This window comes from Aythya ferina, assembly GCF_964211825.1.
Source record: "Aythya ferina genome assembly, chromosome: 13".
NCBI lineage: Eukaryota > Metazoa > Chordata > Aves > Anseriformes > Anatidae > Aythya > Aythya ferina.
In genome coordinates this window covers 6583231-6605750 of record NC_140311.1, presented here as the reverse complement: position 1 = coordinate 6605750, position 22520 = coordinate 6583231, and the positions used below count along the sequence as shown (strand labels likewise).

General features: G+C 46.7%; 2 protein-coding genes across 6 annotated transcripts in view; one reads left to right on the top strand and one right to left on the bottom strand.

Moving 5' to 3' along the window:
• F9 (coagulation factor IX) lies at positions 1-15333 on the top strand. The gene is made up of 8 exons (XM_084534223.1): positions 1-133; positions 3082-3245; positions 3576-3600; positions 5604-5717; positions 7507-7635; positions 9242-9480; positions 10822-10939; positions 13593-15333. The coding sequence occupies exons 1-8, from the start codon at positions 67-69 to the stop codon at positions 14138-14140; spliced, it is 1404 nt and encodes a 467-aa protein (XP_084390349.1). The 5' UTR covers positions 1-66; the 3' UTR covers positions 14141-15333.
• Positions 14769-22520, bottom strand: part of MCF2 (MCF.2 cell line derived transforming sequence) — a 57971-nt gene continuing 50219 nt past the window's right edge. For 4 of the 5 annotated variants that reach the window (XM_084534218.1, XM_084534220.1, XM_084534219.1 and 1 more), the window contains 2 exons: positions 21553-21653; positions 14769-16734 (listed from right to left, as the gene is read on the bottom strand). In XM_084534218.1, coding sequence (XP_084390344.1) covers positions 16694-16734; positions 21553-21653 — 142 coding nt within the window. In that variant the 3' untranslated portion in view covers positions 14769-16693. Of the gene's footprint in view, positions 22368-22520 lie in introns of all 5 variants that reach the window. The other variant, XM_084534221.1, reaches the window with a different exon arrangement.

The window sequence follows — 22520 nt, the reverse complement described above, 5'->3', positions numbered from 1 at the left end:
GAACTATTGACCGAGTTCCACCACCTGAACAATTTGTTAACGAGAGGTTTGGGCACTGGGAGGACGATGGCAAAAATCCCCCTCCTACTCTCCATTTGTCTTCTGGGAGCTTTTCTTGGTGCCGAAAGTACAGGTGGGTTCTTTTAAAAACCTAGGGAGTCTTTCACTTTTAGCTGGGGGGACTGGGAGGAGTTACAGGTTCGGGGACAGTTTGTCACTTGACGCAGCAGCAACTTGTGCTGTCTCATGAGAGACAAGGGGTCGGAGGGACGGCAGCATTTGATATCTTCTCTATTTAAAGCTCTGACTCTTTTATCAGGATTAAAATAACAGCTTTTATGCTGACTTTACACAAAGTGTCACAGGGATTAATTTTAAGAATGGGATTTTTCTGAAATTCATACAGCATTTAAGCTTTCAGAGCTCGATTCAGCCATTCTGGAACACACACACAAAAGGAAAAATGGGAAGCACGTCACTGGTGGAGTAACATCCACAGCCCCTGTGCGCCATTGCTTTGTCCCGGAATACAACCAAGTACTTGCATCTATAAAACAGTCATTGGGCTTGCCAATGTGAGAAACGTTTAAAGCCAAACCCAGCATGAATTTAACAAAGGCTGTAAGGTGCAGTCAACACTGTAGACAAGATAGAGGAGTTGATGGATGTGGGCAATCGCACATAGTAATGCAGGCAGTCGTGTGATTTATCTGTAGCAGCAACACTTCCAGCAGAGGCTGGTTTGCATCCAGTGCAAGTACTTGTCTGGTGCAAGGCTTTCTTCTTTCATTAAAGCATTGCAAGTAACAGCTTAAAAAAAAAAAAAAAAAAAAAAAAAAGTGAGCAGACTTTCAAGTATATCAGTACCGTCATCCACCCAGGGGTATTTCCTAGAAAACACTACATTCACGTGGCAGAGCAGGTCTCATCCCCAGCCCCTTGGCCCAGAAACCCATCTCACTCTCTCCAGCACTGGCTTAGAAGTTGCTAAGTCACACATAAGTGTGTGCTTGGTGTGAGGATCGCTTCCAGCCAGGGCGAGTGCAATGCCCGTGACCCCATGGGACCTGCCACCTTCAGTTCAAAGCAAGTTTGGCTTGTAAAGTAGCATGTGGGATCGGTAAGATACCAAGAAAGCCTAGGGGGATCTGATGAAGGTAAAGCTGCATTCATTAAAGTAAGTTCTCAACATTAACTGGGTTAATTAGGGCAGATGCCTGGCACAGCCGACTGGGCAGAGCTGAAGGAGCAGGCCTAACACAGCGGTATCACACCGTGCTGGGCCGCGTGCAGCTGTGCCCATGCCTGGCTCCCCCAGTGCTAACCACACAGAGAGCCCAGCAGAGCCACAGAACCAGGGCTGCTCTGTCCCTCTCACTCCAGACTTTTCTGCCCAGCTCAGGCTGATGCTCACGTTGTAGGGAAAAGGGTTTCCTCCAGTGAAACTTCCTCCTTCCTTCATATCCCACACATGAAACCCAAGACTTGTGGCTCTGGTCAGGTTTCAGCAGACTACTACATGGGGGCTGCAGTGTTTAAACCAAGCCTGGCTTCTTCAGAGGCCAGTGCTTTACCCATCAATATCTACTGCCAAACAATTAGATTAAGGTCAAGAGTTTAATGCATTCCCCTTCTTTTTTTAAAAAAAAAAAAAAAAAAAAAAAAAAAAAAAAAAAAAAACTGAAAGCGTGAGGAATGCAGAGGTGCAAGCCTGCTTTATAATGATTAAAATCATTGCAAAAACAATTAGTAGAGTCTCTGGCAAAGAAAGTGCTAGGAGAAAGGCAGGATTATACTGCTGGTGGCATGGTATAAATAAAGCAACCCCTCCTGGGCTCATGAGAATCCAATTAACCTCTGTGGCTTTGGAGAGGCTGGGATCTGGTCTCAACTGAGAGCAGAAGTTATGCCTGAGCAGCAATGACCTATACATGCCCAAAGCCCTTCCAGCACATGGCTCACAGACAAAGACCTATGTCCCAGGAGGCCACCACCAACTCCAAGAAGAGCTGCTCTGCCATGCCATCTGGTGACAAAAAGGGACACAGCTGTGAGTGCTAAGGGAGGCTGGAGAGACAAAGCAGTAAGCCATTCTGGGCAATTCATGTCTTTTCTGGAGCGGTGGTAGGGGGAAACAGTGCTCAGCAGAGGCTGGTGTCTCTGGGAGGTGGGGCAGAAGTTTACAGAGGTTCATAGCCTGACAGGTAAATCCTCCAGTGGTTACAGACACAGAAACACCTCCTCCAGCTTGGGGAGCAAGGCCAGTGCCAGCTGGGAGAACGTGTGGTGACACCACGATGGGACTGCATGTCCTTGTAGCCTTCACCAGGTGGCAACCACAGGGAGGCTGGTGGCCACCACAGGGAGGCTGGTGGCCACCTGGACATCCCCTCTGACCCAGGGACAGCAGGTTGGAGTCAGCGGGGCACACACTCCTCACCTGCATGACCCAGCTGCCTTCCCCTGAAGTGCTGAGGAGGGCTTGTGTCACCCTCTGGCCAGCACAGCCACAGGGACAGTGATGCCAGGGCACTTGGGCAAGAGTGAGAAGCAGAGTGAGAAGCACATGGCCCCAGGCTTTCAAGAGCCACAGCTGCTTGCAGAGGTAAACGGCCTATTACAGCCAACACGGGCACAGAGTTTAAGTAGGATAATTTCTGTGTTCAAACAAGACCTCACTAAGCAGCAGCATGAAAAAGCCTATTATTCTCCCCTCTTGAATAGCTTATTCCAGTCTGTGCATCTATGATAGGAAGTATTCACACCATCTGCTTCAGGGTATTTTAAGCATCAAACTTCAGTGCTCCTAATCACCCTCTCGCCATCAGCCATTTCTGTCTATTGACTGCTTTGACTCCAGGTTCCCCAGATCTGATCCCCTGGATTGCAGTTACGTTTGACACCAAAGAAATCTCAAGTAGATGATGATAACAGTCCTGAAATGTCCCTGGCCATGGGGCAGTGGGGGATGAACGTATGAAAAGGGCTTGCTTTCTGGGAGAGCAGAGCCCTGACAGACCATCCCAGCTGCATCGCATGGTGCGTGCTCCTCTGTAGCCTAAATTTCTTTTCAAATTGCAGTCTTTATTGAGAACAAAGAGGCAAGTGCAGTTCTGCACAGGCAAAGGCGAGCCAATTCAAACAGACTGGAAGAGGTTATTTCTGGGAACCTGGAGCGAGAATGCATAGAAGAAAAATGCAGCTTTGAAGAAGCCCGAGAAGTATTTGAAAACACAGAGAAAACTGTGAGTATCTCTGCTGCAAAATGGCAACACCTTTTTCACCCCAGTCCTCACTCGCATGAACAGTTCAGGCGAGGCACAGAGGGAGAAGGAGGAGCAAAGAGCAAGGGGGAAAGGGGCAGGAGCCAGGTGTAGCATCCATCACTCCTTGATTCTCAGTCATGATCCATCTGTTGGACTGGGGAAAAGCTTTAGAAGCTTGGTCACTACCAAGGCTACTGAAACAGTTGTTTTCCGTCAAGGTTTTTGCTTTAGCTTTGGAGTCGTCCCTTTACTACTCTAGCCCAGGAATTAGAAATTGAGTGAAATTTTATTTTTTCTTCTTCTTTGCAGATGGAGTTTTGGAAGACTTACATTGGTAAGAGCTGCTTTCTTCATGTTCACTTGCATAATATTCATCTCTCAGTGCATAAGTAGCAGGTGCTTATTGAAATGTGTTTCAGAATTCCAAAATTGTTTTATCACAGAATTGGTCAGAGTCATAAGCCCTAAATGCTGTAGCCACCCAGCCTGTGCTTGTCTCATTTGCACACAAATTGCAAGGAAAAAAAAATACTTAGCTTTTTCTGTGTCAAGCAGGGGTGGTTTTTTTTTGTTGTTTGTTTGGTTTTTTTTTGTTTGTTTGTTTGTTTTGTTTTTTTGAACAAACTGCCCAAACCTCACAGAACAAAACCAGTTTGCACGAAGTGCTGGATCCAACGAGCCCAGCTCACATTCTGGGCTTCTAGTGTCAGCCAGAGCGCAGCGTAGAACAAGACATTAGTAATTAACCCACCCCTGCCCCTCCAAGTAGTAAATGCTCTGCTCTCAAGCACAGGTCTCCAGATATGGCACAGCTTCATGCAAGCACAGTGTGAATCCCTGGAAATGCCAGATTAAAGCAGAGCCTCAACATGATCACAAACAGCATTGCAAACAGTTGTTTGCAATTCACATCATTGGTCCCAAACCTTTACTTCTCCACCATTTTCTTTCTGGTATCTATTTTCTTCCCTTTCAACCTCAGTCCCCTATGACTCCTTGGTCCCTTACAAGAAAGATTTCAATGACTACTAACACCTCTGAAACAAATTTTAAGGACATTTTGGTAAATGAACTGCTTTGTACACTGGCAAAGCGCCCAGAACATCTCACTATAAAGCCATAAATAATTCAGATTAGTCTGTCCAGACTATAAAACAAATAAATTAATTGAATTTGCGTTTTAGGACTGTCCTCTGAAAAACTACCTGATGAAACTCAATGCTGCTTTTGTTTCCCTGTCACTGTAACCAATTAGCCCACCAAAAATAACGAATGCCATGTATTCCCCAGTCATTCAGAGCACCTGTTCAGCTTACAAGCTGTTGCTCCCAGCACATGCAGCCCACAGGAGCTCACCCACTTCCACCTTGGGGTACCAAAGCCCGATCGTCCTCACCAGGCAGCAACAGCAGCCACCACACAAACCTTATACGCAAACCCTGACATGCCTTAAGCAAGACAAAACCATTCTGTCCCAGTTTGCAAACTGCCTTCTACGTTCCACTACCTCAAGGCATCAGCAACAGCCACACTTACTGGTGGGACACAAACACATCAGGATGTTCCACTTCCTCGTTGCTTTTGCATCACCATTTCAGAGCACCTTTCCCTGTGTTTTAACATTACTGATTTACTCTTTGAAAGTGTTGGAGCGCCAACTTTGCAATACTGGGAATTTTTACTCTAGCCTCAGTTACCCAACTGTAGGCAGCTGTGAAAATAAAAACCTTGACATGTAAGGAAAAATCTAGACCAGTTAATAGTAGTAAAATATTTAGAAAGAAAGAGCAATGACCTAGACTCACAGATCTAATAAACCAAGAAGTCTCCAGACCCAACCTGCAGGGAAAGTGGAGGTTTAGTGGAGGACTTGTTAGTGTTAGGTCAGAGGTTGGACTCGATGATCCTGAGGTCTCTTCCAACCTAGAAATTCTGTGATTCTGTGAAAGACTGGAGTGTCAAAACAATTCAGATTAGGAAATCCTAATCACTCTTGAGGAAGCAAGTCTTCCAACTTCAGCTGTCCAACCTAGCTAAGACATGAAATCCTGCTAAGATGTCTTTACGGAGATGAAACAAGCAGAATTAACCCATAGGAGACAGTGTACGTAACTGGGCCTGCTGTAAAGCACTGCTGCTGCTGTTACCCTAGCGCTGATGCTGGCTATTATGTTTTTGTGTGCCAGAATGTGATTTATTTTCCATTATGAAGATGGAAGGCACACAGCCTTCTGCTCATCTTTAGCAGGAGGCTTGCACACAGAAGGCTCCAGTGCTTGGCTGGCACTGGCTGTGGTGGACACTCACGTTTGTTAATTCTCCTGTCTTCTCACCAAGATGGAGATCAATGTGACCCCAATCCATGCAAAAATGGAGCTGTTTGCGAGGATGCCGTAAGTTCCTACACATGCTGGTGCCCAGCTGGGTATGAAGGCAAGAATTGTGAGATAGGTACGTATGGGGGGCTTATCCTGTGATTATTTTGCTCTTTTTGAAATCGCACCTCATCAAAGCAGGCATAAAGACTTTCATCCTACTCGAGGGCTGGTTTGGACACACATTGCCTTGCTGTGAGACACGGTGTGAATGTGCAGATGTAGCCCATTGGCAGTGGGATAGCAGGGGGACACACCTTGGGATACAGGAACAGATGTGTCCCTCCTCTCCCATCCCCAGCAGAGCCCCAGCTCCACCTCCACCAAGCCCCACGATGCCTGCTCGTGCGCAGGGCTCAGCAGAGACTCAGGCTCAAGGTCTGTTCGGTGTGCTGCAGCTGCCAGAGCACATGTTGACACAGACCTTCCTTTATCTCCCCAGCACAAGCCTTTCCAGGGCTGTTCATCAGCCAGGGACGACACACGCCCACTGAAAGCAAGAGTTTTACACCAGCCCCAGTGCAGCCCCCACGATTTCACTCCTCCTTCCCATTCTCACACCAGGTGCTGAGGGGGTAGGACTAGCACAACTTCCTCACAACGGCACTCTGCTAAATTCATAATTATGATTATCACCAGCAACCTTGAGTCTACGGGCAAACAAAAGGCAAATATTTTCCTGATGGGTTGAGGAGTTTATGAAAACCAAACAGATGATAATTTAAACAAGAGGGATATTCAGCTCTTATATTTATAATATAATCAGGAGCTGTGCAACTCACATTTTGTGCTAGACTCACTGCACTAATAAAAGATTCCCTTTCTAGTTGTGCTTCTGCTCTGGCAAGAGAGGAGTGTACGTTAAAAAGAGCATTTCAAAGCTGCATCAAATTTAAATAGTCTCATTGCAGATTTCTCATGGAAGTGAGACAGGAGCAAAAATAGCACTAGAAGTGAGGCGTGAAAAGGATCTCAGTAAAAATAGTAAATGATGGCATTAAAATGGCTACAGGAAGGGAGGTGTCCTTGAGGAGGTAGGAGTGGAGTTAATCTGCTGTGAAGCTATTTGAAAACTCCCTGAGAATTAATAGGGTACCTGCAGATTAGTGGATTTCCACTTCCAAGGGGTGGTGTTCCCATAGCAGAGCGAGAGGTGGGATGGGAGAAGGCACACCCAACGTGCTGGGACTCTCACTGAGCCTCAGGTTGCCCTACAAACACTGGGAATCATTGCATCAAAAGTCCTGCTGAAATGGGTCCTCCACGTCAGGCTGCAATGATTTGTAGGTATGTCAGGACAAGCATGTGGTTTTGCTTGAGGTTTCAAATTCAGAGACCAGCAAGAATCCCGAGACAAAGCTTTCCTGGGGCTCAGGCTTCGCTCCCACTGGATATGCAGTGCTCTCCACTGGCATCTGTGCCGCGGTTGGATTTCCGTAAGCAGAGGGGAGGAGGGGAACATGATGGTGGGGAAATCACATGGCTCGTAACCAAATATTTGCAGCAGTCCTTGGGGGTCAGGCTGCCAAATTTCAGGCAGCTCTGCAGGGCTGAGCAGCGCCAATCACATCGGTCTGTCACGCAGGGATTGCTGGAGGTCAGAGGCTGTGCCGGAGCTGAGAGACACCTCACGTAGGACCGTGGCCATTTCCTCATCCTGCCTTCTCAAAGAGGTGCCTGGCCCTGTGTCAATATGAACAGGGATGGCATTTGCAAAGAAGAGGATTCTCTTTGCAAACAAGCATCCATTTTGCATAGTCTAGAACAACTGGAGTGAGCTATAGGCTGAGCCCAAAAGCCCAGGTACAACGACCCTGATCTGTCATATGTCACAGGTTTCACATTTTCTTTTTAATTTCTTTCAGACTTCACTTGTGCAATTAAAAATGGAGGCTGCAAGCACTTTTGCAGGCATGATCCACCGCAGAAAGTCGTATGCTCCTGCGCTGCTGGCTATAAACTTCAGGAAGATGGAAAGTCCTGTGAACCTGCAGGTTAAACTTTAAAGCATTTTTAAGAGATTTGGGTTAAAGTTTCTAAGGTCTTCTCCTGGATTTAGACACATGAATCTCACAGAAATGCTATATACAGTTGGAAGCCAACCTTGTTCTCTGGCTTAGCAAACGTAAAGAACCTGATGCTGCACTTTCCTAATGCCAGATGTGGGGTCACACTGGAAAGATGTGATCCGAGCCTCCTTTTTTTAGCTTAGGTGTAAAAGAGGAGGTTACATGTCTGAGACTATTGCACACAAGGCAAATGCCTGTTTCAGAGGGCTGCTCACATGGGCACATCTCGCACTTGCGGTTATTCTATAGTTCCAGGTACGGATCAATAATTTTCTGCCTGAATATTGTCCTGGAGGTCTCTCTGCTGTGGGCTGTGCTGTGTCCCATAACTACTTGAGTCCAGCAGAGACAAGTGAAGCTTTTTGGTGGTGCTGCCCTCCTGTCAGCATGAAGACACACACAAAGACCCTCAACAGGAATTGCACTGTGTGGGTCACTTGTGGTGCTAAGGAGCAAAACGAAAGCAGCCAAACAGGGTGGAGAAATGCAGTACTTGAGGTTGCTAAGGAATAACTAGTTCTTGTCATATTCCCCCCTGACTTTCAGGGATCAGACTCTCAGCCCAAGACACTTGCAATGCTTTCTGCTAATGGAGATTATTGAGATCTAGGGCCTGTGTTGCCCCACTTCCGATGGGCCAGAAAGGTTTACTTTTAGTAACAAGATCATCTTCCAGGTTAGGTAATTGCCATTTCTTCAAAAGCTTAGCTTTTGTTGGCTTTGAAACTCCCATTTTGTAGCCTAATTTCACGACAGTGCCTTCCCTCACTGAGCACTTATTTGAGCCCTGCTCCTAAAGTGGACTGTTTAAGGAAATGCAAATTCTCTGTAGGCCACACTTACATCTGATTTTACACTAATGTTTGTTTGCACAGTGCTGTCAAAAGCTTTTCAGATGAAAGACAATGCCTGATGCTATTTACTATTTTGACTGCCACTATCAGCAGGGATTCGGCACACACTGCGTAGGAGAGAAATGGGAAGAGCTCGTCTAAAATGAGCTTACAGATGAGGTCTTCATTAACAGGAAAATCTACAGCCCTAGCATGAGTTTATTAATGTTTTCCTCACCTTGGTGCCAAGCAGGATTATCTGTACAATTGGCAGATATTATTTCCTGCCCTCTCCCAGCTGGACTTTTATTGTTCTGGAGTAACTTGCTGTAGAAATGTCAGCCAAACAGCCAGGCTGCCCAGCACAGAAAGCCTCCCGGGCACGCTCCTCAGCATCCCACTAAATAAAGGCACAGCTGCACCATCCCATCCAACATATCCCCTCTCTCACAAGCTTCCTTCTTTTTAAAAGCTGTTCAGAACTCATGTCTAAGGCCCGGGAAGCCTTTATGCTTTTGCTACTCTTGCATATTGATTGCACTGCTGCTCTGGGTCCCGGTCAGTTCATTAACACACCCACTCATCCCCAAACAGGGTGCTGGGAGGAGACAGCATCTGTCTCCTCTCCTGCTCCTTCAGTTGCTGTCACTGTCAGTGTGATACACAACCAAGGATAACCATGTCCATTTCTCTCCCAGTGCCATATCCATGCGGGAGGATCACAGCTCCTGATGTGAAGAGAAAGCTCACCCGAACCATAAACACCTTCGAGTACTGGAACATCACCACCAATGATGAGGATGACATTCATGATGAGGCTCTCAACATCACGGAAACCCCCACCGCTGCCACCACCAAGAAAATCATACCGATAAATAAGACGGACACCCGGGTGGTCGGGGGATCAGACAGCATGAAGGGCCAGGTGCCCTGGCAGGTACTGGCTGTTTCTGCCTCCCCCTCATAATCCCAGCAGTCGCTCTGTCTAGGCAGTTCTGAACTCAGGATCTTCTTACTTTGACATACTCGAAACCTGTCTTTGAGGATAGTTTAGCAATAGATCTCAAGTCTACTAGGAATACAGCTTCTTTTTGTACATGGTTTCATGCCACAGCAACAAAACTTGCATGGCTGGAGGCCTACCCTAGAAGTCAGAGTCAAAGCAGTTTCCTCTGGGGAGCACAGCTTTGCAAGGAAAAATGCAGCTCATTTTTCAGTGAAGCCACACTGAACGGTTGGGAAATACCATTTAAGTGCAATATTCTGATTCTGTTCCATTGCAAACCCTGGCATAGACCGACAGCGCTGATGGCAAAGGAAAGTGGCTTACTCAGGGAGGCCCATTTGTGCAGCTCAGCCAAGAGAAGAACCAGAAAGTTAAGTATAAGAAATCAGACCCTGCAACGAAAGTCAACGTGCACGCTAGCAGCCCACCAAGCCTGGCGAGAGCTGGCTGTGCTCACGGAGACCTCCACCTCTCCGGGCACCCCCCAGGACAGCTCTGCTTGCCCAGATGAAGAAGCCTGGCCTGCGGGGGATTCGGGCAGAGGGGCTGATGCCTGCTCGCTGGGGTTGGGGCTGCAAGAAGGGTCTCGGAAGCCGGGCAAGGAGCAGCCGGGCAATGCCGCCCCCCAGCCGGGTGCCCGCAGCAGGGGTGCGGTGCTGCCCTCCCGCGGCCGGCGCTGCGCTGGAGCTCGGAGCTCCACCAGCCGATGATGCCAGGGCATGGGGGGCACCGGGCAGCTTGCAGGGGACGAGCAGTGCCACGGGGAAGGGGCGAAAAGTAGGGGAAATCTGTTTCCAGACAGGCCGCCGAGGTGGCTGATCGATTTAATTAGAGAAGTTTCAGCGTAAGGGATGTCCTGGCTTGTGCCTGGGGGAGCTAGGTGCTCATGTGGCATAGGTAGTCAGCACCTTGCCCCCAGCTTCACCGGTCGGTAGGTATGGAAGTGAATGGATTTGGGAAACTCCATGTTTTAAGCTGAGGTGTGTGTTTGGGCCATCTGCCCCCCCCCAGTCTGGAGCAGGGAGAAGCAGAGCAGGACATCAGCTCGTGCGCAGGACAGCATCGGGCACCCCTGCACAGCACCGAGGTGGGAGCATAGGGGCTCCTCGAGGAGCAAAGCCTGGCACACAGTGAGGTGGCTGGGGCAGCACTGGCTCCGTACAATTTAAATGCAACCCACCCTACAGCCAGACCAACGCTGTGCATCTCCCTCTTCCCCCCCCTGCCAATTCGCATGAACCCCACAGCTGTGGTTTCCCTCTGCTCCCGCAGGTTCATCTGGTGGACAGCGAAGGCTCGGGTTTCTGTGGCGGGTCCATCGTCAACGAGAAATGGGTGGTGACAGCAGCGCACTGCCTGCAGCCAGGGGACAACGTCACGGCCGTGGCAGGTGAGCACTGCAGGCAGCATTGGGACAGCATGGGCAAGGGACAGGCCTCAGCACCAGAACCACAGGCTGCTGGCCCATCTGGCAACAGCTCAGCCTGACTGCAGAGAGGCCAGAGAGAAACTGAGGCTGCCTAGAAGCCCACTAGGCACCAGTGAAGATGCTGCTGATCAGCCAGGGTGGTGTATGTTGGTCTCTGCTGCCCACACAGGACCTCAGCAGGGATTTCTGCTCTTCCCGGGGTCATGCCGAATTTCCACTCGACTCTCAGAGAACAGTTTAGTGTGGTTGGTGCAAGAGTGGCACTAGCAGCCTGACTAACTCCTTGCAAACTGCTTTTGCTCTTAACTCTTTTAGAAGTAAATAGAATTATGGAATAAAGTAGAGAACCCAGGCTGGCATGTGGGCAAGCGTGCTTTTCCAGCAGGCTCTCTGGGGAGTTAGGCAGGGGCAGCATGACCAGACCACACAGCAAGGAATGGTACAGCTTTGCAAAACAAATGTATCTTTGCTGGAAAAATGGTATTTCCCTGTGATTCTTGTACCCAGCTGCTACAGGCTGCCTGCTGATAATTCAGTGCAGGGCCTTGGCAAAGTGGTGCAGTGCCATGTTTCACAGCTGTGCCAGAATCGTCTTCCCAAATTGTTTCTCCCCTCTATGAATACCTAGTATAGGAGGCACACTGATAGAGTTGGTAATAGCTACGGGCAACGTTTGCAGGAGGCGGGAAAGTATTTCACTTTCTGTTTAAACACTATCAAATGTATTACTGATAAGAATGAGGTTCTACTTGAGCCTTGAAACACAGAGTTCATATCTACATAAATCAATTTATCTTGGGGGCTCCATCTGCACCTTCTGCCACATTGGCACAGCTGAGCTCTTGGCTGTGCCTGGTTGGCCTGCAGAGCAGCTCGCCATAGGGCTGGGAACCCCCTGCCCCGCACTGACAGAATGAGGTACACAGCTTGTTTTTGCTACTGACTTTCAGGCAGCTCTGCTTGAGAGCCCAGCACAAACCCACAAACATGAGAAAGTACAAAATTCCCCACACAACAAGAACCATCCCCCAGAAAAGTACGTTTCTGCTAGACGCTAGACAGAGGTTTTGTGTCTGCAGCATCTGCATGCAAACAGCCTCCCCTTTCCAGCTTGCTCACGCACAGCACACCCCCCCTCTGCTCAGGATCCGCTCCCAGCCAGCCCCCCTCACGCTACCCGCACACTGCTCTGCAGCACAGCAGCATCTCCAGGGCAAGGTTTGGGGCAGGCAGCAAGTCAAGAAAGCAAAACACAGTTTTACAGGGCTGGTTCAATTTGTGTTCATACAATATATGGATAATATCTGAATCATTCACCTCCATTCATGCTAGGTGTTCAGCTTTGTTTGTAGCATCCTGGGAGGCCCAAAAACAATAGCAGGGGGTGGAAGAAGCATTCCAATCCCTTGTCCTTCTTTGTCTCTACACTGTCATAACTGAAGCATATTTCCAGGTCCCCAGCAATAGTAAGCAGCTGTAGCACACACACAAAAAACCAAACCTCTCAAACTCTCCCCCACTTCTGTCTTGCACTTACACTCTAGAAACACAGCCTGCAAGGAAGCTGACATTCACACTCTGCTGAAAAAAGAAAAAAAAAAAAAAAAAAAAAAAACACTTTCAGAGAGCACAGCAGCAGCAGCAGCCGCCAAAACCGCCTTCACCAGGCGACAGCCTCCCCATAAACACAGAAAGCTGCCTCACCTCTCTCGGCAGGGTCCTCGCTGCTCCTCGCAGACAGATGCAGCAGACACAGGACACAGCCAGGGCCAGGGGCGCTGCAGATATTGTTTAGAGATCGTATATTCTGGAGATTACAGCAAAGCGTGTGGAAGTACTGCGGCGGGGGTTAAACGCACCTTGTGCCTCTTGGGCTGCAGGAGAAGCCATCCTGCTCACAGCCCTCGGCATCACCAGGTCGTGGGCAAGGCAGGGACTCAGCTCCAGGCACAGCCCAGCCACCAGCCAGAGCCCCCAGAGCTTCCCTCTTCCTCTACCTGTTGTCACAGGGCTGGGAAGGGATGCAATCAGCTGCTGGCAACTTAATCACGGGGCTGGCATTTGGGGCTGGCTGCTGATGCCATCCCTGAGTCCTGTGCTGCCCTGCCATGGTGTAGGGTACTCTGTGGGTTTGGAAAAGGGAAGATCAGGTTCCTTTTGACTAATCAGTGATGTTTTTAAACACAGATTTTTAATTCTGGAGGCTTTCCCCTTGGATGCCAGGGCAACACGTGCCTTGCACCCTGTGGAAGTGCTAAATCCCGAGAACAGCCACGCTGCTACAAACCTCAGCAAAGGCCCCTAGCCCGTCTGTATTGTGAGGTGCTGTGGGTCTCGCAGCCACGGTTGCTGCCACATGCAGAGGGGATTTGGTGCTTGCTCAGCCGCTGCGTGTCCAGTGCCACATCCAGCAGCTGTGGGGACCCAGTAGGTGCTGCTGCGTGAGGCCCCCCAGGGCTAGGGTGTACAGAGCTCATCCCCCCTGTGCTAGGCTGGGGTGCTATTGTATCATGACAGCACTGTCACAATGTCAGCTTGGCCAGGGCCTGCACACGTCCTCTGCAGCACCCTCACACTACTGGGGGGACCAGCCCAAGCCCATTTTTCTCTGCAGGTGAATACAACACGAAGGAGGACGACAGCACCGAGCAGAGGCGTAAGGTGGTGAAAATTCTCCCACACCCCACGTACAACGCCTCTGTCAACAAGCACCACAACGACATCGCCCTGCTGGAGCTGGACCAGCCCCTCACCTTCAACAGCTACGTCACCCCCATCTGCATCGGCAGCCGGGAGTTCACCAACATGCTGCTGAAGCACGGGCAGGGCACGGTGAGCGGCTGGGGCAGCACCCTCTACCGTGGCAGGCCCGCTGTCGTCCTCCAGGTCCTCACGGTGCCCTTCGTTGACCGGCTGACCTGCCTGAAGAGCACCTCCACCTCCATCCAGCAGAACATGTTCTGCGCGGGCTTCTCGGCCGGTGGCAGGGACACCTGCGGAGGGGACAGCGGGGGTCCCCACGCCACCGAGATCGAGGGCACCTGGTTTCTGACGGGGGTCACCAGCTGGGGTGAGGAGTGTGCTAAGCCAGGCAAATACGGCATCTACACCAAGGTCTCCAAGTATGTGAAGTGGATAAAGGAAAACACGAGGCTTACCTAACCCAGGCGACATTCCTGGTGGATGGACTGGTTAGGTGGAGACCGCAGGCATCGCTGCCTGTTTTTCAGAAATCATTGCATTTTAATGATCATTTCTAAATGAACTAATTTCTGCTCTTTGAAGGCAACAGTTGAGAAAACTCAGTGTAAATGTGGTAACAGGGAAATAAAAAGCCTTTTTAATCACCCGTGACTGCATTCCTGAACACACCGACACTGCTGAGGTCAGGTAGATCCCCAAGCCCTGCGTGCCCACAGCTGACACACAGCCTGGGGCTGCAGCACTGGCACCAAGCCCACCTCCCTTCCCACATCCCTCACCCCTAAAGGGGCTGTCACTGCCTGCCGGTGCCCCCCACGGTCCCACTGCAGCCAGTACCCAGGATGGGACGCAGGGCAGGCCAGTGATGGAGACAGCCTGAGCCAAGGCAGGACTGCAGCAGCCGCCACTTTAGTCTCCTTGCCACCACATCCAGCAAGGAGTTAACCAGATCATCTGCCACTGCTTATTTTAAAATCAAAACACATGTTCGAATGTTATATTTGCTCCAAAGAAAGTAAATAAAACCAACACTGAGATTTTTTTCTTTTTCAGAATTGTAGCAGAGGTGTCTTTGGAACAAACTGCATATTCTCGTATGAATTTATTTAACAACTTTTTAATCTTTAAATATAGATTTAACACATTTTTTACAGGTACATATACAATATAGTTCATTTAAACTTGCAGTCAGAAAATTCCCTACTGTAATTTATAATAACATGTACATGAAGAGCCTAGTTCAACAGCATACTTAAGGTAACATACCATGTCATGTGCAAAGTTTCAAATGTTAAAAATCTCAGACTGTACATTCAGATTTGCAGAACTAATCAATCTCATAAATTAATAAAAGCTTAGATTTAAAACTATGGAAGACAAAAAGATTAAAACCATTTAATATGCAATGTGTGCTATGCTTGAGACAAGTATTTACAGTTGTACCTCAAAATGTGTACTGTTACCACAAGAATTGTTACCACTATAAACAGCCCCCATAACTTCAGAGAATCCTACTTTTCCACCTAACAAGTGCATCATGACCAGCTTTAAAACAGACAGAAATAAACTTCAGTGACTTAAAACCTCCCTGGCTTGATTTCCAGTGGCTGAAGAATACTGGGATCTTTCTAGGTCTTGCAGCGTTGTTCAGCTCAGACTCAGCTGGTCTCGTTTTTGGCGGTGTATGGGGGTTGCCCACAATGCTGGCCACCCACACTGCAGAGATGCCCACGGTGGTGTGGCAGCATGGCAGGGAACCCCCGGGCAGCAACAGCCAGGAAGCAGTTCAACAAGTCCTCTGTACAAAAGTGGTCACCAGAAAAAAACCCAGTATGTTTGAACTTAACAACTTGGTACTGCAGCTAAGAATTCATGGTTCACAAATCAAAGTCAGATCACAAAGGTCCCCCTTCAGTCCGTGGTATAAAACATTTTGTTTTGACAGGACAGAGCAAGTCCACTACCGCATGCATACTATTAACCCTGTTCTCAACATAGTCAGATGCTCTTTGCACACATCTGCTTAAAAGTCAAACCACCTGTACTTATCATCTACAAAAGCAAATCTAGACAAAGAAACACAAAATTAAATTGAGTGTTCAATATTCTTTTTCTTTCCTGAAAATTCAACTGATGCATTACTGTTAAAGATGCTGAAAAGTAGTCTTGTCACAAGAACATCCTTAGTGCAAACATGGACATTTAACTTTGATTTATGGCACGTGTTCCAAAAGTACATACATTAAATGTAAACTTCAACACTTGCTTGATACAGGTTTCAGTTTTGGGACACTTTGGGACCCTAAGCGATTGGCGACAACCCTGAGTTGTCAGTTTGACCTGATCCAAACCTCACTGAAATCAGTGGGACTGACTGCAATGGGCTGGATTCAGACCCTAAGTGCAAAAAAAGGATCTTTAGCATTATTGCATCTTCGCATGTGAGTCAGCCAGATGATGCTCTTACAGAACATTACATTCACATAGCTGAAATAGATATTTATGAAAAATCCATCCATAAAATCAATTAAGCAGGACATACAGCTCTTTGATGGTTTTTGTTTGTTTTTGGTTTACCAAAACTCAACTGTTTGATTTGAAATCAACTTCAGCAGTTGTCAGCTAGTAAGTAGATAAAGCCTTCAACCTGTAGAGGAAATTTCAAGCATCTAAACCAAGTGTCAGGAAACCGTAGTGTACTTCTCTGATGAAACGTGATGGATGCCATGAAAAAACAGCAGGTAAAAATAATAAAATACTGTATTTTCCATAGTGAGAGAAAAAAAAAAAAAAAAAAAAGGAAAAAAAAAAAAAGAGCAGAGAATGGCTTCCTTTATGACTATGAGAAGCTGCTTAGGACCCCGGTCCCGTTCAGTGCAGATGAAGCTGTGGAGCTCTGTGAATGTGATGAATAGTACTGGACAACTCCAACTACTGTGCTATTTCTCTGTAACACTTAGTTGAAAGCTTCCAAGAGCATCAAAATCAGGATGCTACTAGTTCACCCTTAATTCAAGGGGAACTAAACTTTCTTGTGTTACACAGGGCAGCATCTATAAAGTAATGAAGAATGATGTTAATATTAAAGCATCTTATTCCAAGAAATACATTGTTCCCTGTAATCACGTAACATTTGTATAACATTAAAAACAGTACACTCCTGTGGTTCTCCCTAAAAGCTGAACGCCCATTACCTTCAGTGAGAGCCTTGCCTGAGGCAGGACCACAGGGTTTGACTCGTTTCCATAACCTATCGCTTGATTATCACAGCATGGTCAGAGGTTATCTTCTCTAGACTCCTTATTTTGTCAGGCTCAAAATGGCTTTCTACACAGTTACAAAATAGCTGTTCTATGAAGCTGGCTGGCATCACAAGTTGTGAAAGTAGACCCTGTTTTATGTTTCAAAGGCAAAAAATCAGCATTATCTTTAATGGACCCTGCATAATAATTCTGCTCACATAAAGCCTGCGGCTGCAATAATTAAAGTGCATGAGTAACAGTGCAAACAGCTGTGCTACATCTGCAAAACTACAAGTGGCATTTTAAACAGAACTTACACAAGACTTGCACTTTTCAGCTAGCATGCCTATGCCAGCTTGCAAGAACTCAAGAGTTCAGCCATGTACAATATTCTGATGAGGCTAATTAAACCCACGTGGCCCAAGACACCAGGTAAAGGGTTGCCTCAAGCTCACCGTAATCAAGAGAATGGTCCCAGTGCCCCAGCCAGCCAGGGCACAGCATGCATGGAACTCAGTCCTTTGGGTGCTAGAAGTGAGGGAAAGCTTTGCTCTGCTTTGCATGAAGAGCACCCACACACACGCACACACACACACGCCTAGGGATGCCCTTAAGGCTTGGAAGAGATGATCTGGCAAGCGGGATGTTGAATAAAACTGGAAGAGGGTCTGGCATGTAACACAGGAGCAGAAACCTGGCCAGACCTACAGCCCACCACAGAGTGAGAGCATTGCTGCTGCCTGCACCCTCCTTGAAACAAGCGGGTGTGTGCATTTGCCCTGGCAATGGAGCATTCTCCCATCACAGCTCTGAATGCTCCTTCATTTTGGGCTCAAATCAAATTCTGCCATATAACTTTTTCTGCTGTTTAGAAAGACTTAGAAGTTGCAGCAATATTTATTTTTTATATACAGTCTAATAAGTAGAGGCATTTATCACTGTTTATGTTCTTCACTTGAATCTTTTTATTTTTTTATTATTATTTTTTTTAATTTGGGCTGCTCTATTTCATGCTCTCTTCTAAAAGAACTGTCTCATGCAATGTTCATGCAGTGAGTGAAAATCAGAAACCTGCCCTTCTCTCTGTCCTGATTTTAAAGGTCAGATGAAAAAGGCTGAAAATTTATTGGCCTCATTTTGCTCTGACGTGAAAATTCTGGAGTGAATAAAACACTTCCTTTGCTTGCATTTGTTTACCACTGCTGAGAGAAAAGAAGAGCAGAGCAAAAGCTTAGCCTCCATGGGAGGGGAGCTGTGGTGCTCCTGCAGTGAACACTGTGTCACTGAGATGAAAACGTCACACATCTGCTTTAGGTTTTGGCAAGGACCTCATCATCTCTGCTCTCCCAGCTTTCAGTTTGCTGAACTGGGTGCTGCAGCACAGCTGGGAGGTGATGTGATTTGTCCTTCAGTGACACGGGTGCTGTCAGTTCTGTAAATCACAGGAACAGGTGATCTTTGGCATATTAGCAACCTGGGAACTTGCAGAGATTTTTTGTTTCCTGCCCTGCCGTGGAAGAGAAGTTTGGATACTAACACCACAGCCTTGACCTTTAAAAGAATGTGTCTTACACAAGGGACTACTTCTTCTTAATTCATACCAAAGTCAAGTCAGTTAACCAGGCGATACCTGACCACTTCAGCAAGGCATCTTAAACTAGCAACACACGGTTAAATTTCAGCAGTAACTATTTTCTTAATACTGCTTTTTCTGAGCAGAGTTCTCCCCAGACTTTCTCTGAGTTTTACGTATTATCACCTGCAATACAGAACTGTTTCTATGGCATGCACATTAAAAAAACACACCATAGATTGCACAGGAAACAAAATAAATCTATTCAGAAGACAGAAGCAAGGACTAATCTCAGAAATTATAGCTAGAGGCATGACAGAGGGGAAAACTGTTTTTCAAAATGACCTCAAAGCTTTCTGAGTTAGGTCCAGGCCAAGATTTACACAAAGTTTAATGAGGTTTTCCATCTCACCTTTGCAATAGAAGATTTAGATGAAAATGATGAAAAACCGTGACATGGCATTGTCAATAGGAACCACTCATCCATAAGGCAAAATAACTATGCAACCAGGTAAGTAAAGCAAGAAAATCATCTGCATTGTCAGGATTCATATGGATGTTTGAAATTCTCCCTTGCACAGAAGATCTTCCTTGGCAGGCCTGGTGCAGGAGGACGGTGTATTTGCAAAGCTGACAATGGCAGCGTAGTAGGACATTTACCAAATACTTATCAGATAACTTCAAATGGGCAGAAAAGTTCTCTATAACTTCCTTATGCTTTGTAATAGTCCTGCATTGGACCAACTGGCAGGAAGTGAGAGGAATAGTATGTAAGCATGAGTAAAATTAGCTATACTGGGTGGGAGGTTTTGGTAACAGCCACAGTGTAAATCAAAGAAAAAACATTAAGGTAAGGGAATCATTTAATCTATTCATTTAAAGACTTGGCACTGAAAAAATAGACCTCCGATTCTTCTCCATGCTGACTGTGAAATTCTGTAATGGGAGATAAGTTTGTTATTGACTGTGGGGACTGGGAACCGAGCACTACCAGAAGCACCAGCCCCATGAGGGGCTGGGGCTGCCCCACATGCTTTGAGATCCTAGGGACCCCACACCACCTTTATCAAGGTTACTCCCTGACATGCCAAACAGCACTTCTACATAGCCAGCTGAGAAAATCTGAAGGTTACAGTATGCCCTCCTGCCCCTACTTTGTTCTTCGGCTGCCAAATTTTGTCTCTACTATATCAGGATTGGCCTGTCTTTGCTCTAAGGAAGACCGGCTAGAAGATCTTCTTGCAGCACTGGAGCAAGAGCTCCATCTTCTGAAGAAGCAGAAAACAGCCCAATGCACACCACATCCCTGAGCAGTTAGTGCTGCGAAGTCACCCACAGCATAAAATGATCAATCCACAAAGGGAATGGCATTGCTAAATACAAAGGTGCTGCCACAGAATCAGTTTTCAGAGTGCAAGGTGCATGACGGCTGTAAGGACACGTCACTGAAAAGCTCTAGGAATAGCTCTAGGAAACGGAGAGAAAACATCCTACATCATCCTACAATGTTGCCTGAAGTGCATGTAAAATTAGAACCATGCCTAGAGACTGCATACACAATCAGCACCAGAGTGTAAGATCGAAGTTAATCTGAACAGGGAAAATCGAATGCCTCAGCACTGCCACCAGACCCTGGCGACACAGCTTCAAAGCATCTGGGCAGCAGTGTGAGACTTACAGCAGCAGCTTTCTGGGGTTTTGTCTTGTGGAATTCTTCTCACTTTGTACTCAGTGATTCTGTAAACTAGCTTGGAGCTGCAAGTCTCTAGGAACTGGGGGATGTGACCCCTGGCAAAACAAACCAAAGTTCAAAGTCTACTGGCATCCCATGTTCAGGGTGCTTTTAGGGTTGGAGAAACCTCACGCATAGGTTGTGGTTTGGGACCAGTGGGAAGCAACAGACAGACTTCCTCTCACCTGTGTGGGGCAGCTGTTAGACCACTACAAACTGTCCCAGATGTAAAATCAGAAAGAAGTCTGTGAAATTTGACTGCCCTAAAGAAAATGAGACAAAAAATAACTTTCTGCATAGCAAGGATTTTTCTGAAAAATACTGGAAAGCCATCAGTGTTTTGTGATAAGGGCTGACTAGAATTTTAAGCCTTTCAGAAGGCCTCGTTCATATTCATCAAAATAGGAAATTTTTACCAAAAAAAAATAAGTATTTAACAATAAATCTACTCAAAACATATTTCACATGGTCATACCTGGTGGTTTCTTTTTTTTTTTTTTTTTTTTTTTTTTTAACGGACTGAATCTGTGTGGGTTTTCTCTGTATTTTCTGAGCCACAACCACCAGCCCCCTACTTCCAGCATGATGATGAAAAAGCATGGAGTGGTGATACCGAATACATGGCAAGGGTGACAGGCTGCTCTTAAGGCATTTTCTGCTATGCTTCTATTTCTATGTGTACATTTATGACTACAAAAAGAGAAACACAGATTAAAGACTTTTTTAAGACTAAAGCCTTTTGCTAAAACCTGGTAACCTGTTATAAACTTTATTCTAACAATGGATTAACAAGCAGGCCTGCAGCAGTCAGCAGTGAGTGCAAGAGTGAGGCTTGGCCTGGTGCAGAACCGAAGCATTGCAATTCACGTGCTTAGGATCAGGCCACGGCGTCTTTTGCAGCACAAGGTGTTTTTTACTAGGTACATCCTATTTACATGGGGTTTGAGCTACAGCAACAAGAAAGCAGAAACAGTCACAGGAATCCTGGATCAGACTCCATTTCTTCTCCTAGATCTTCTACCCAGTGCTCTTGCAATGAAACCTACATTTTAAGTGCTCCTTTTTAATTTACTAGTGCCCAAAGTCACAGAAAGTTTTTAAGGTGCTAACAAAAACAGAAGAAAAAAAAAAAAAAAAAAAAAAGAGCAGGAACTTAATTTACTACTTTTTGCAGGCTTTATGGAGTAGCTGCTTTTTTTTTTTTTTTTTTTTTTAACCTGCAGAGGCATATACAGCCAGATTTAATACATCAAGTATAATACAAATGGCTTAAGAGACCTGAATCGAGTTTTCAGCTATTTTTGCTATGCGTATTATATGATACCTGCGACTTTGGCATTCCGAAATCTACAGTCACCGACTACTATCTGCAGACTGTGGACGGGAATCCAGCCTTCTTTTCTTCTGTTTAGGTTTTTCACCAGCCTTTGAACAACAATGGTATTAGTAAAAGAAACAAACCACGCCATGAACATTTTTGTTTCAGCACTGGGCATGCTTTTCACCACTGTCAGTGCAACCAACAATTTGTTCAAACCAGGGGAGCATTGTAACAGAAACTGTGCATGCATTTAAGTATTCCTCCCCACTAAATTTAGGCACCTAATTAAAAAACGTACCTTGGGAACATGGTTGCCTTGGGCCCCTCTCTAGTTAATTGAGGGGAACAGTCTCTCCAGAGCATGAGTTACCCTACCTGGAACCTGCATCATTCCCCAGAGACACCCGTTTCCCTCCACTGGCTGCTGATGAAGCCAAGGACAATTACTTTCCTACCCATGTAGTGAAATTTGTGCTAAGAAAAAAGCTTGGTACCAGAAATCTTTGCCTGGCACTGGCCAAAACTGCCATGAGAGGTGGTGAGCATTCACCAAAACTGAGATGCTTTATATCTTCTATTTGCTAACAACAAACTGAATTTCCCATGAAGTGTAAGGTTCTGTAGTTATTGGCCAGGAATCCTCCATGGGGCAGTTGTATCTGTGCATTTACAGGCTAGGCCCTGCACAAATCTGATTCAAGTAACTGCTGATATTGCCCTTCCATCTCCAGAAAAAAACAATGGTGTGCTGCACTCTTGCACTCAGGCCTCAGGGAGAATGTGCAGGGCTGGCTGAAGAGAGCTAGTCAGAAATCAGCCTGAAAAAGAACAACAGGCAGGAATCTCAGCCAAATTGCTGGAAAAATCAGAAGAGGGCATGCTGCCCTCTGAGACAGTGAAACTAATGGTTCAACAGGCAAGACACGGCTATGGTAATTTCCCAAGCAATGCTCCCAGCTATAAGGAGAGAA

What these genes read in the sequence shown, in the direction of transcription:
- F9 (XM_084534223.1), top strand. Translation starts at nt 67, where the DNA reads ATGGCAAAAATCCCCCTCCTACTCTCCATTTGTCTTCTGGGAGCTTTT. An exon ending in TCTTGGTGCCGAAAGTACAG is followed by an intron (nt 134 to 3,081) that starts GTGGGTTCTTTT and finishes TTCAAATTGCAG; the next exon opens with TCTTTATTGAGAACAAAGAG. An exon ending in TTGAAAACACAGAGAAAACT is followed by an intron (nt 3,246 to 3,575) that starts GTGAGTATCTCT and finishes TCTTCTTTGCAG; the next exon opens with ATGGAGTTTTGGAAGACTTA.